Source organism: Pseudonaja textilis, chromosome 3 (genome assembly GCF_049901715.1).
Source record: "Pseudonaja textilis isolate UNSWEBS1 chromosome 3, rPseTex1.2, whole genome shotgun sequence".
Classification (NCBI taxonomy): domain Eukaryota; kingdom Metazoa; phylum Chordata; class Lepidosauria; order Squamata; family Elapidae; genus Pseudonaja; species Pseudonaja textilis.
This window is the reverse complement of record NC_141992.1, coordinates 77,705,392-77,718,834: the sequence shown is the minus strand read 5'-3', so window position 1 is coordinate 77,718,834 and position 13,443 is coordinate 77,705,392. Positions and strand designations below refer to the sequence as shown.

Below are 13,443 nucleotides of genomic sequence, written 5' to 3'. Positions count from 1 at the left end.
CAAGGGCTTTTGCAGTCTAGGACTTTTAACCCAAAGAGCTATGTTGCTCTAGCAACACCAAATAAGCAATAGAGGCAGCCTCTGACATACAATAAAGAATGGAGGACATATAGATGTTCTATAAGTAGCTAGAGAAGAGATATGTATGTGTACTAAGTAGCTTGCCCTTCATCCACAAGCTGACCTACCCACTCTTGGTTGCAATGGAGGATATTGCATCATAATCAGTATAGAAGTTTAATTGCCAGTTGGGCAGATTCATACAAATGGAACTCAGGGGATAACTTATTCTTTATTTTAAGTGGCAACAGTTCTCCAGCTGTGTACTATGTTGCACAACAGCACTTACTATAATTTGACTGGGATCCCAGAAATGTATTATTTTTCTCCATTGTTAATGACTCACCTGAAGTTTTCTTGCCATCGACACGATTTCATGATCTGGAGAATGGCATCTATAGTAGTTCATAAACATTAGTCTAATATCAGCAGCAAATTCTTGTGTATCTTTATATTCACAATTGTCCAGTTTGTTCTGTGAAAAGTAGAGGAATTCTTTCACCCCAGGTATCTTATAGCAATATAGAGATATCAGTGCTCTGAATGAGAACATTAAATAAGCAAAATCACACAGTGTCAAGTTTTATGGCCATCAGTGTAACATATACGGTTCTGTATCCTCACATTTACAACACACATCTTATGTTCTCAAACATGGAATAATATATTTAATTTTACTTTCCAAGAGACAGTATTTCTCGATATGCCTTCCCAATTTGATGTCCACATCACTATTGCAGCAACAGCTGGAAACACCTTTGGATTACCTATTCCATATCGTCTTGCGTATATCTTGCTTTTCTACTATCAATTTTTTAAAAATAATCTTTTATCAGACCTTCACTTTCACAGGATCTGTACTAAAACCTTTGATTTCTGCACCAGTATTGTATTACCATATGTTTTGTTTTAGTTTATACAAAGACAATGCAATGAATAACTACAATGGCATCACCTCTTGCATGACAATACTTTGATTCAAATCAGGCTGAGATATTCTTTCAGTCTCACAAATTTTGTTGGATGCCAGATACTACAGAAAATGACAGATCGGTGCTAATGCAGAAAAGTGATGGCTATCCGAATATTACTGGACACTCTGATTTTAAAATGACATAATATACAGGTGGTCCTTTACTTATGACAGTATTTGAGTATTTGAGAATTGCAGTCATAAGTTGTGTTATTTGTGGTTGTACCCAAGTTTATGAGTGGTGGGTTTTGGTTTTTTTTGCAGTGGTGGTTAAATGAATGGTGAAGTCATAAAGTGTGTGTGTGGTGGGATTCAAATTTTTTTACTACCGGTTCTGTGGGCATGGTTTGGTGGGTGTGGCAGGGAAGGATACTGTAAAATCTCCAGTCAGAAGTGGTATTTGCCGGTTCCCTGAACTACTCAAAATTTCTGCTACCGGTTCTCCAGAACTGGTCAGAACCTGCTGAATACCATTGTGCTCATTAAACATGCTGGTTTCTGGCAACAAATATAATCACAGTAATGTGACTAAAGGACACTGCAAATGGCTGTCAATACAGGCTAGTTGCCAAGCAACCAAAATGTGATTACATGACTGTCAGGGAGGTTGCTATTGGAACTTTGAATCCTGATTGCAGGTACCTTTTCTGATCCTATCATAAGTTTGACCAGTCTCTAAGCAACTGGTTGTAAATCAAGGACCAGCCGTATAGAGCAATCAACTCCATTTATAATGTCGAACCTACTTACTTTAATAGTTCCAAGATCCATAGGACATTTCATAATATTGGGATATTCTTCGGCGTCCAAGGCAGTGATCTCTACTGGCTTGTAAAATGGCCAAGCATAGGCGGCATGCTGGTTTGACATCAGTTCTATAAGAATTTCATTACAGTATTCCAGTGGTTCTATTAGCTCTATATTTTCTGTGGGTTCAGTTGGCTGCCACAAATCTGATAAGGGTTCTTCGGACAGGAATTCTTCTCTACTGGGGAGCTTGAATATTTTGGGTTCAAGGACCACTGGAGAAGATTCGCTGCTTGTGGTGATGGTTGCTGTAGTGGTATCAGCTTTCCTTTTCACACCCTTTTCATTACAGGAACATAGCTTGTTAAAGAGAGAATTGTATTTTCAAAATCTGGTTTACTAGCGTTGGAATAAGACAGTCAAAATTTAATTAGAATGCTCAAGTAGCTTTTTTAAAAATCCTCCTCTTTCCCCAGATGCTATAGAAAGCTTACTTATATTTTCATTGAAGCCATTTATTATTTTTTGTCAAAATAAAATAAAAATAATTTTTTTTTCAAATATGTTAGAAAAATAAAAAAAATACTTTTTCAAAATGTTCAGAATTATAAATTACTCTTTTGGCCTAAACACTAACCCGTACCATCATTTCAGAGAGGAAGGAAAAAGAGACAAAATGAGTAAATGAATGGATATAACGTTTCTTCGTTTAGTATACCACGAGGAAATTGTTCCAGACTAGCAGGCTCGAAAGCCTGCAACTCTGATTGGCCTGCGAATAGCAGATCGTGATTGGTCACTGCAGACTGATCCAATTGGCTAGTAAACGGGCTGCTGTGATTGGCCCTGCCAAGAGCGGCAAACTCAAATCACCTTCATTGGCTGCCTAGCCGCAGCCAGCCCTATATAAGGGGGTGCTGCGGCTGGGATTCTTCGCTCAGATCTGAAGTCACTAATAAAGAGCTGTTGTTGTTATCTGAGTCTTGCCTCCGTTTCTGAACCATCCTCCCAGATCTAACAGAAATGTTATATCCATTCATTTGTAAACATTAAATAGTATACATTTACATTTTTACAGTCTGATCCTACTAGACAGATACTTCTTTTATCTCTAAAAGACCAGATACTTCAAATAGTGAGTGCTTATCTAAAACAATCTTCCTCAAGGTGATGCTCTCTAGATCAGGCATATCCAACCCACAGCCTGCAGGGTATATGTGGCCCTGGACAGCTAGTAATGTGGCCCCAGAAGATAATAAAAATATTTAAAAAATAAAGGAAGCTTTTTATTTATATACAATTAACTATATTATATAATGTATTTTTCGGAGTATAAGATGCACGTTTTCCACCCTCAAAACTGGATGGAAATATCTGTGCATCTTATACAGCGAATGTTGCCGAAACCCCGTCCACCCACCCGCCTCCCCTCCCTTTGGCCTCTTCCCTCCCAGCAATTTTCCTCCTTGTAGCAAACAGCCTGCTTCAGTTTCAGTTTTCTGATTAGCACAAGCAGCTCATGGTCGGTTGGATCGGCCTCCCGAGGATCAGCTGTTTCAGGCTGCAGGGATTGCCATTGCCTATTGTCGCCTCCGCATGCCCCATTTTTGGCCTCCATATCCCATTTTCGGCCTCCGCACACCCCGTTTTGGGCCTCCATGCGCCCCATTTTCCACCCGTTCCGATCCCCGCCACCCGGAATGGGTGGAAAATGGGGCATGTGGAGGCCAAAAACAGGGCCTGCAGGGGCTGAAAATGGAATGCGAAGGGCGAAAATGGGGTGCATGGAGGTGGCAATAGGCTATAGCAATCCCTGCAGCCTGAAACAGCGGATTGCCAGATGGCCGATCCAACTGACAATCAGCTGCTTGTGCTAATCAGACTGTGCTGAAACTAAAACAGGCTGTTTACTGTTTGCTGCAAGGAGGCAAATTTCTGGGAGGCAGAGGCAGATTTTTTTTTCTTGTTTTCCTCCCCCAAAGCTGGGTGCATCTTATACTTCGGAGTGTCTTATACTCCAAAAAAATGCAGTATGCAGCCCAAAATAATTTCTTTCCTTAATGAGGCCCAAGCAAGCCAAAAGTTTGGATAACGGTCCTCTAAATCTATTTGAGTCCAGTTCTTATCAGGCGATTACATACTGTGACTATTTCTACTTTCCATTTTCCAAATAAGAGGTTGAAGTGAACATGAAATCAACCTCACAGCTCCTAACTACTGATATATAAAGAACTGTATATCATTTTTTGTCTTACTTTGTTAACCGCTTCACATGATGGTGTGATACTTGAAGAAAGAGAAAATTCTGCAGTATGCAGTTCTGTGGATGCTGCTTTCATTTGGAACTGCTTGGCTTTTTTGGATTTTTTTGTCTGCTGAATTTGTAACTTTTTTGCATCAGATTGCTCAGCATCTAAGAAAACAAAGTAATAGTGTGTTGGTGATGGGCTCCTGGTAGCATTTATTTATTTTTAATTATTTGAGAATTTTATATTGCCGCCTATTTGCACATGGCGACTCAAGGCGGCTTACAAAAATATAAAAACTTCACATAAAAAACAATAAAACTAATAGAAGAGAGAATCATATAATAAAATAATAAAATAACCCCCCACCCCGGCGACAACACATTACACGAGCCATTTAATAGGTTCCATCCCTCTCTGCATTCCTCAGGCTCGCAGGATAACAGATAATCAGAATTGGAAGGGACCTTATGGGTCCCCACCCAAGCAGGAGACCCTATACCATTTCTGACAAATGGCAGTCCAATCTCTTCTTGAAGGTCTCAAGTGATGGTGCTCCCACAACTTGAGGGCAAGCTGTTCCATTGGTTGATTGTTCTCGCTGTCAGAAAGTTTCTCCTTATTTCCAGGTTAAATTTCTCCTTGTTCAGTTTCTATCCATTATTCCTTATCTGGCCTTCAGGTGCTTTAGAAAATAGCTTGACCCCTTCCTGTGGCACCCCACTGCTTACTTCCCTCCATGTAGACTTAGGCCCATTAAGGACTATTCGTTGAGTATGGCTTGTCAGGCAGTTGTGAGTCCATCTAGTGGTGGTGCTATCTATTCCACATTTTTCTAGCTTACTAAGAAGTAGGTTGTGGTCTAGATCAGGGTTCGCCAACCTTTTGGACCTCAGGAACCACGAAACTCATAATTTTAAATCCCAGGGACCACTAACCGGTTCTGTTTGCATGGCCTAATTTGTGGGTGTGGCTTGGTGGTCATGTGACTGGCTGGGCATGGCTTGTATGTAAATATTATAAATATTTATATAAATATTGATTTTTTTTATAAAAAAAGAGCAACTTTTACCCAAAATCAGACAAAGCAGGCAGGCAGATCACAGATTCATTCAGAGATCTATCTATCTGCCATTGGCTAGTTCAATCTGTCACATAAAATTTGCTTGCAAGCAAACTCATAAAATTTGCTTGCAAGCAAACTCACAAAATTAACTCACAACACACCATGTATGTAAAATTGAATTTTTTATAAAAAAGGGGCAACTTTTACCCAAAATCAGGCAAAGCAGGCAGATTGAGTTGCTCACAGAATCATTCAGAGATCTATCTATCTGCCATCGGTTAGCTAAGTCTCTCAAATTTGCTTGCCGTGAGTCTGCACTGAATTTGCTTGCAAGCAAACCTTCAGTCCTAAGGGAGGTTCGGCTGTGCTGAGCCGAAGATGTAAAGACTAGCTAGAAAGCAAGAAATCCAACCATTTCCTGCTTCCTAGCTAATCTAAACCTCCTGGCAGAACAGAACAGATGATGGTTGGAAAAAGGAAGAATAGCAATTTAGCAGGCAAGTTTGTCAGGTAAGGAGTGAGTGGGCGGGGAGGGTTCCGGCGGGCCATTTGGGTGGTGCAGCCTTGTGTTTCTGCGCAGCCTGGATTAATTGCTTTGTGAGGGTGCTCTGGGGATGAGATTTCTCTGCGGCCTGCCAAAATTTTCTCACAGCCCACCAGTAGGCTGTGGCCCACTGGTTGGCGACCGCTGGTCTAGGTTGTGGACCTGAAGAACTAGGTCTTTAGCGCCTTCCGGAAGAGCGTTAGAGTGGGGGCCATTCTAATCTCTGGGGAATGATGTTCTAGACAGAGGGAGACACCACAGAGAAGGGCCTTCTTCTGGGTCCCACCAGGTGTATCTCCTGAGGGGATGGGACCTGCAACTTTCCTTGCCTCCATTTACATATAAAGAAACTAGAGTCTCCATTGTAATTGTTTCCCCACTATCATAGCCTACAAGACTAAACTATCTAATACAATAACTAAACTTTAAACTATAGCATTCATATATAACCATGGCAATCTGCTTTACTTCAGCATGAAACAAGACCTACGTGCTATAGACTCTAATAGGAATAGAAATGTGGATATTTAATATTTATAGGACCAAAACAAGAAACACTGTTTGGGTCATTGGCTCCTAAATGATGGTGTTTCTACCAACAGTTTATTAGTATTTAAAGAATGGCACATTAATAGACAATAACTATCATGGCTAATTTGAATGCAGGTGATTATCTAATAAGTATCAAAGACGTAGTTATATGTTACAAAATGTTAGCAACTAGGACATGATATGTACTTTCACTATGCATAATATAATGCAATGTGGGAAACCTATGAGAAAGAATGACCAAAATGAGCTAGCAATTGAGGCTCTAATTCCAAAATGCCCTTGGAACAATAAATAAGTCAGACTTTTGACAAAAATAATCTGGTCTCCCTTTGAAGAGCTTAGTGTATAAGGAAGAAGAGAGAAAGAAAAATCAGTTTGAGAGGAAGAAAAGAAGAAAGTACCAGTAGTAACCATAGAGTATGTGAAAAGCATGGTGTATCCAATCATTACTGTACAGAATTATGCTCAAGAGATGGAACCAATCCACTCTTTTATCTTAGTCCTTTTTAATAACAAAATAATTTAGAGACATTCTTATGAACGACACTGTTGTATTTTCAGCAGTCAACATACAGGCTCAATGTTTGATTTTTATTTATAATCAGGTGGCTTAAAAGTATGTTTGATTTCGCTGCCCTTCCCTCCATAGGTATATGGTTGTCAACCTCATTTTCCTGGGCTTTTCTAGAGTTTCAACTTAAAAAGTGCAGTATTCTTTATCTTTCAGTAGTCAGCAAAAACTACTAAGACGAATACCAAACTGTCTACAGTCACTGTATATTCCCCTTCCACAGCAACTGCATTTTGAGAGGCTTCTGTCCAGCTATTAAGATTTTAGAAAAACACCTTAGCAAGCAATATACTCTGTTTAGAAATATCAAGTCAAGCATTTCTTACCATCTGTGTTTCCTTCCCCCTTTTTCCCTTTACTGGTCACCACTATTTTCTCCTCTGGGGGCATCTGGGCAACCTTCTGCAGAAATACTTTTTCCAGTTCTTGGGCCATGAAAACAATGTCATCATTAGGCTGAAAGATAAATGTTGGAGCCTATTACTGTCCAAGGTAAAATTGCTCATAAAGTTGCTAGATCAAAGGGAGAATCACATCTGACTGTTAAGATTGCTTGGAAAGGAATAGTAAAGTGAGATTTACAAACATTAAATTCATTTTGTTCGCCCATTACCTCAGCCTTAACTTTAACAACTTTTCTTGTACATAACAATGTCCTAAATTCATAGATTTAGGGTTTTCATTTCTCTTGCCACTACACTTCTCAGGGTAAATGATCACGAAGCCCTCAATTCTCAGAATGTATAAGAAAACATTATTTATACCAAAAGTTGCATTTTTAAAGAAGTCACTCAGGGCTATAGGTATTTTTGAGATGGAAGTTTTATTTACATGTTTCAACTTAAGAATCCCTGACACCAGTCTAACTTGGCATCGGAATAGTAAAATCATACCCATCCATATGCAGATATAATTGACAGAAATTGGTGGAAAGAGGTAAAAGAGACAGTTTGAGACAAATCATTAGGCAATCTCATGTAGTTTCTGCAAATGCATTCTTCATGCACATTTTCTTGGTGAATGGGTATGATTAAATAGACTACTGAATGGGTATGATTAAACAGACTTTTAGAAAAATAAAACAAGAAATAAAGAATAAATAAAAGAAATAAAATAGTTAATAGTCAAGTGGAAAACAAACTAGGAAAAAAGAAAGAGCCTGTTTATACCTTCCATTTTCACTAATCCATCATGGCAACAGGTGGCGTTGAAGAAGCCCAAATATAGGTAGTCCCTGTTTAACAACCACAATTGGGACTGGCAGCTCATTTGTTAAATGAAGCAGTCTCTAAATGAAACTGGGACTGTGCTTATAATCTTATTTCAGCTTTCTTTTGCTTTACGGACATACAAAGGCTATAAATGTGAGGGTTGGTTGCAAAGTTACTTTTTCCTCATCATCGTAACTGAGAACAGTTGCTAAGCAAAGCAGTCACTAAATAAGGACTAACTGTAGCCCAACCAAACGTTTGTCAAAAAATATTTATATTTATAGATATGGTCATCCAAGGTAGATACCTTATTATATAAATAGCAGTTTGCAAACATTGTCTTGAAGTTTTCAATGCATTCTGCAGCACATGTGTAGTATTGATGTTCCAGACGTTTCTGAATTGTGGTCAAGTCCATGGGCTCTTTTACAATATTATAATAATCCTGTATGTTTTAAAAATAAATAAGCAGAGGAAAAACAACATATGAGGAGTGTAGATTTAAGAAGCATAGTTTGTAAGTCCAAGGTATACATAAGTTATATGAATATGGGGGAGTTTGAGAAGGATTTTTCATGTGAACAAGGTCATTGCCTGTTTTAACATAAAACAGTGAATCAACCAAGGTCCTACTGAAACCTAAATCATTAGTAAATACATGAAATAAGAAACATTATATTTATAAAAGGAAAATTCAAGTAACTGCCCTCAAAACAAGCTAATGAAGAACCATCATATCAGGATAAGATAAAAATAATGTTTGAACCACATAATTTCACTTGTCTCTTTTCCCAGTTTTTTTATTTTTTTAAAGATTTTTAAAGTGTTTTTTTTAAATTTCAAACAGTTGTTATATGATCATCCATAAGTCGAAGATTATCTGTACTTGAATTCCATCAAAGAGTAATTTCACAATAAGCAGCACTGTGTGCACAAAAGATTCTCCATCTGTAATCATGGCCAGCTCATACATCATTTGCGATCAAAGAAGCAAAGAAGCAGTGTCAGTATGTTTCTGTAGCCTTTGAGAATCTCATTTTAGTGATCTTTAAGTGTATCTCAAGTTTTGGGAAATGATAGATTTCTAGGGATTGTTAGTGTAGAAGGTAGACAGCAGATAGAAAAGTAGGTTTAAAAAAAAACCCCATTTCCTATTGTTCTTTTAGGTCTTCTTAAAAGCCCATAGACAAAAGTCTACCACAGTAGACAGTGGACAAGTCAAGGTTGATGGTGTAATAGTTTTACATGCAGAAAAAAAATCATTTTAAGTGTCTGTCTGAGAAATGCAAACAGGCAGAACAGGCCCAGAGGTAACTTTCAATCCTAAATGGTAAGCTCAAATGACAGTTTCTCTAGAGGTCCAACACCAGATATGCAAGGTGGCAGTCACTTTGAGAGCACTTTTTAGATAAACTGACAAGTTGAATTTGCTAGAAATCAAAAATGGACATGTGTCTGCGGGATTTAGCTTTTACTGAAAAAAACCCCAAAGCCCTAGAAAGATTTATAAAGGCCCAAAAGGTCCCGATGTATTATGGCATAGCTAAAAACAAAGAGATGAAGGCCTGAATATACCTGAACTTCAGAACCAGTTACTAGTAGCAGGGGTGAACTATCTGTATAGATGAACTAAGGGGATGCCACATTATATAGGGCATTTCAAGAAAATTCCACATTTCAAGAAAAGAAAAATATTTAAAAATTACATGTATGGAAGTACTAATTACATGATTTACACCTAGTGGTGCTGATTTCTGGTAACTAGTTATTACCTACCGTAATTACCATGCAGTATAATGCCCGTGAAGAAGAATGAGAAGCTTTATTTGATAATTGGGAGGAATGTAATATTAAGAAGTCTTTCTTCAGATCATGTTGGATCCAGCTGTGATTGCTAGGCATACCTACCTATTTGAATGGCCCTGTTGTTAGCCACCAACAGTCTATTTGGATGATCTTCCACAAGAGGATCTCACTGCTTTCAAAAAGTGACTAGAGAAATCACCAGCTCCCTTGGCAGAAAGCTCTGTTCAGTGCTAGATGAACCAAGTACTGAACATTGTTCGCTGCCCCTGAAGAGCCTCTTTCTAGGGGATGATCCCAAATTTTGCCTGTTGACTGAAGTCCTCTGGGAAATAAAACACCAAAAATGATACCCGAAGCGCTGGTGCAAAAAGGCAAGAAACCAATCTTATCCAGCATGGTAGGTATCCCTGTTTGGGATTACGGTGTGGCAATAAGGAGGCGAAATGTGTCTACCTCTCTTTCCCTATTGTGTTGGAAAGCTATCTTCCAATAGCATTGTTTAGCATTAGCAACTCATTGGGAAGGAGAAAGATTTGAGATCTCTTACCCGACCCCTGTGATGATAGCAAAAGTAAATAAAGTAAGATAAACTACAATTACAATTACTTGGCTCTCCGTGACCAACTTGCACAGCATTTTGCTGACAAAACTACTCAGATTCACTATAGCCCCCTTAATCTCAGCATGTAGACAGACTCAACTGTAGATTCAACTGGAAAACTGAGAATCCTAGACCAAGCTAAATCCAAAAAACAAACAAAGCAAAATCCCCAAACCCCTAGAGAACTCGTGGAAGTTTGGCACTCAGATATGCCAGCCACATAGAGATAAACTACATTTACACAGTATCCAAAAGAGACAATTAAAAAAGCTAAGGAGAAAACAAAAAGACCAGGACACATTCCATCCAGCAGCCTACAACTAGTTCAACAGGGATTAATATCAGACTAACAACCAAGCAGAAAACAATGTCCTAATCAAGGAACTACCAAGGAGACAAATAGTCAAGTAGATAATCTAACAGAAAACAATACTCTCTAATCAAAAGACTACCAAGGAGAAAACCACACCCCCACTAACACTGCGGGGCAAGCTATAAACAGAGTGCAAACCCCACACCCCTAGCACTGATATTACCTAATTGGGTATATCTGCAAACAACTAGGTTCAGAGTGTGCCAAGGACTCCACACTTCAAAGCTGAGCTACAGATATTGTGTTCTATTAGTACCTTTGTATACATTCCTACCTCTTCATATAAAATACTGTAAAGGAACTTTTTTAAAAATAGATTTAGGTCATATATAACAGAGTTAAATTTGATTGGGTGGAAGATAGTCAAAGAATAAAAAAAACCTCTACATTTGGCTGAATGCCACGTACTTGTGGTGGGGTTTTGTTTGTGCTTCTCATATCCATGAGAATTTTATATTAGAATTCTGTTAGTAACAAGTTTTAAAAGTGCTGCTGTTTTATGACACATCGTAAAATTATATTAGACATAGGTCTAAGTTTTTTTATACTTGAAAGGGGGACCTGTATCTTTCAGATGATGATGAACTATAATTCCCAGCATCCTTCACTATTGGTTATACTGTACTGCTGAGTGCCAAAGTTCAGAAATATATGGACAAAGATAATTTCTATCTCTGTCTTATAGGGTTATTTGTATGTATAGAAATATAGTATAGCAGTTATTTCAATATGACATTCATGCTTCAATATTCAGCAGAGTTAAATGCTGCAGTACTAAGCAGATTATGTCTTGAGATAGAATGGAGTATCTACCTCAACCATTACAATGTTGGGGAAAATAGGTTAAAGAAGGATATCCGATAACACATGGCCTGTGCTACATTGCACCTCTTTAGCAAATGATTGTCCTTGACCGGCAAGGACATTTTTGTCATTCAAGTTGAAGTAAAAAAATAGACTTTCTGTTTGTTGAAGTCCTATACTGGAAGATAGTGGAAGATTCTATTCAGATAGGATTAGCTGTGTGCAGAATATACAGCAATATATATTTACTAATTTATACAGTTATACACTACTTCCTGCTGTTGCTACAAAGTCTTTATCTTTGTCATTATTTTTAAAAGAAGCATATTAGTTTTCATTTTTGCTTGGAGTAAGAGAATATGCCATAGATGACACCAGTGTACTTGTATTACCAACATTTCTTAACAATCAACTTTACATGAAACTACACTGTTTTTCTTAACATAGAGACACAAATTACTGGAAATACTTACTGGAAGTTTTAGGGCTTCAACATCTACAGGATGATGAAATGGCCAAGAAAAGTTGTGCCTCCACATCGCTTTCATGACCGTTCTCTGTAAGTATTGAAGCTGGTTGGTTAAGCAGCCTGTTCCTTCAATATTGATGTAATTTGGAGGAGGAGGATTGAGAATTGTCACATGCTGTGGATTTGAAGCAGCCATCTTTATTCCTGATGACTTTCTGGTGTCAAATAGTCTTCTTCCTCTACTTCCTTCAGACAATCTGTAAAGAAAAAGATTTTCAAGAGACCAGTTGATTCATTGCTCTCTATCTCACTGATTTATTGGTTAGGCCACACAACAAGGATATATAACATTTATCTATGACCCATTGTTGTCTCTGTCAAACATGTTGGTTCAGAGAATACAGTAAATCCATGTTTCAGTTTTTACCTAGTATATAGAGTAAATGATACAAACATTATGCTGAACTATAAGCTCTTATTTAAAACCAGTTTTAAATAAGAGCTTATAGTTCAGCATAATGTTTGTATCAAGCCATTTGGCTTATTCAACAGACAATAGGATTTAATGGGATATGTGAATTTATCCAAATGCTACTAAAATCTGCTTACCAGTCAAGTTTTAAATTGAAGGTGTATTACTGAGGATGCAAATATTTTAGGAACTCTTCAATATAATTTTGAAAATCTTCTTTAACCTTAAAGAAGCCAGAAAAAACACACTGACAAGACCTCTCTATGATATCTTTGCATAAAACATGCTTAGAATATTATTGTAGCAGATGATCAGATTGATCCTGAGGGAGGGGTCAAATGCATCATCAGTCATGAGTCCCGTTATGCCCACAAGAGATCTAAGTCTCTTTGAATTCCACTTTGAATCCCTTCTACCCTTAACTACTGTCCATTTCCGTTGACCATCAGTAGTTCAGATTCTTGTACAGAGATTAAGCTTGCAATAAATCTTAATGCTTATTTGAACTGCCTGAATCTCCTGATTTCCCCAGGGCTTGACATTTATTAATGGAAATGGATGAATAATCTCTTAAACAAGGAGCAAGCATCTTGTTGGATATGCAAGAATTCCAGCATATAAAGGCTTCTGAGCAGTTAAAGAAAAAATTACCTACTAGACTTTGTATGGACCTAAATTACTTTTAATACTTCAGGGCTTATACTATGAGCTATTTTCCATGGTGTGGAATACATAGTTTATGTAGGCATCCTTGCCAATTTGAAATAGATTTGTCATTCTTCTGAGTTTCCCAACTGTCCTCTCAACTGCCATAGAATTTTCTATGCTAGGAAGACTGATCAAACTATGTATCTCCTCTACCTGGAGAGATCTCTCTGCCATCCAGCTAAAATTCATTATACCATCCGGGTTGCAAAAAATAGTGTTTATCACTTCCTGAGCTTATGT

The 13,443-nt window shown here is 37.9% G+C and overlaps 1 protein-coding gene across 1 annotated transcript in view; it reads right to left on the bottom strand.

Annotated features, from left to right (window-relative positions):
• The window catches only part of BRDT (bromodomain testis associated), a 30,373-nt gene extending 18,154 nt beyond the window's left edge, over positions 1-12,219 (bottom strand). The window contains exons 1-6 of the mRNA XM_026700088.2: positions 12,028-12,219; positions 8,278-8,415; positions 7,086-7,215; positions 4,036-4,193; positions 1,784-2,119; positions 407-535 (exon numbers count right to left, since the gene is read on the bottom strand). Coding sequence (XP_026555873.2) covers positions 407-535; positions 1,784-2,119; positions 4,036-4,193; positions 7,086-7,215; positions 8,278-8,415; positions 12,028-12,219 — 1,083 coding nt within the window. The remainder of the gene's footprint in view (positions 1-406; positions 536-1,783; positions 2,120-4,035; positions 4,194-7,085; positions 7,216-8,277; positions 8,416-12,027) is intronic.
• Between the last annotated feature and the right edge of the window lie 1,224 nt (positions 12,220-13,443).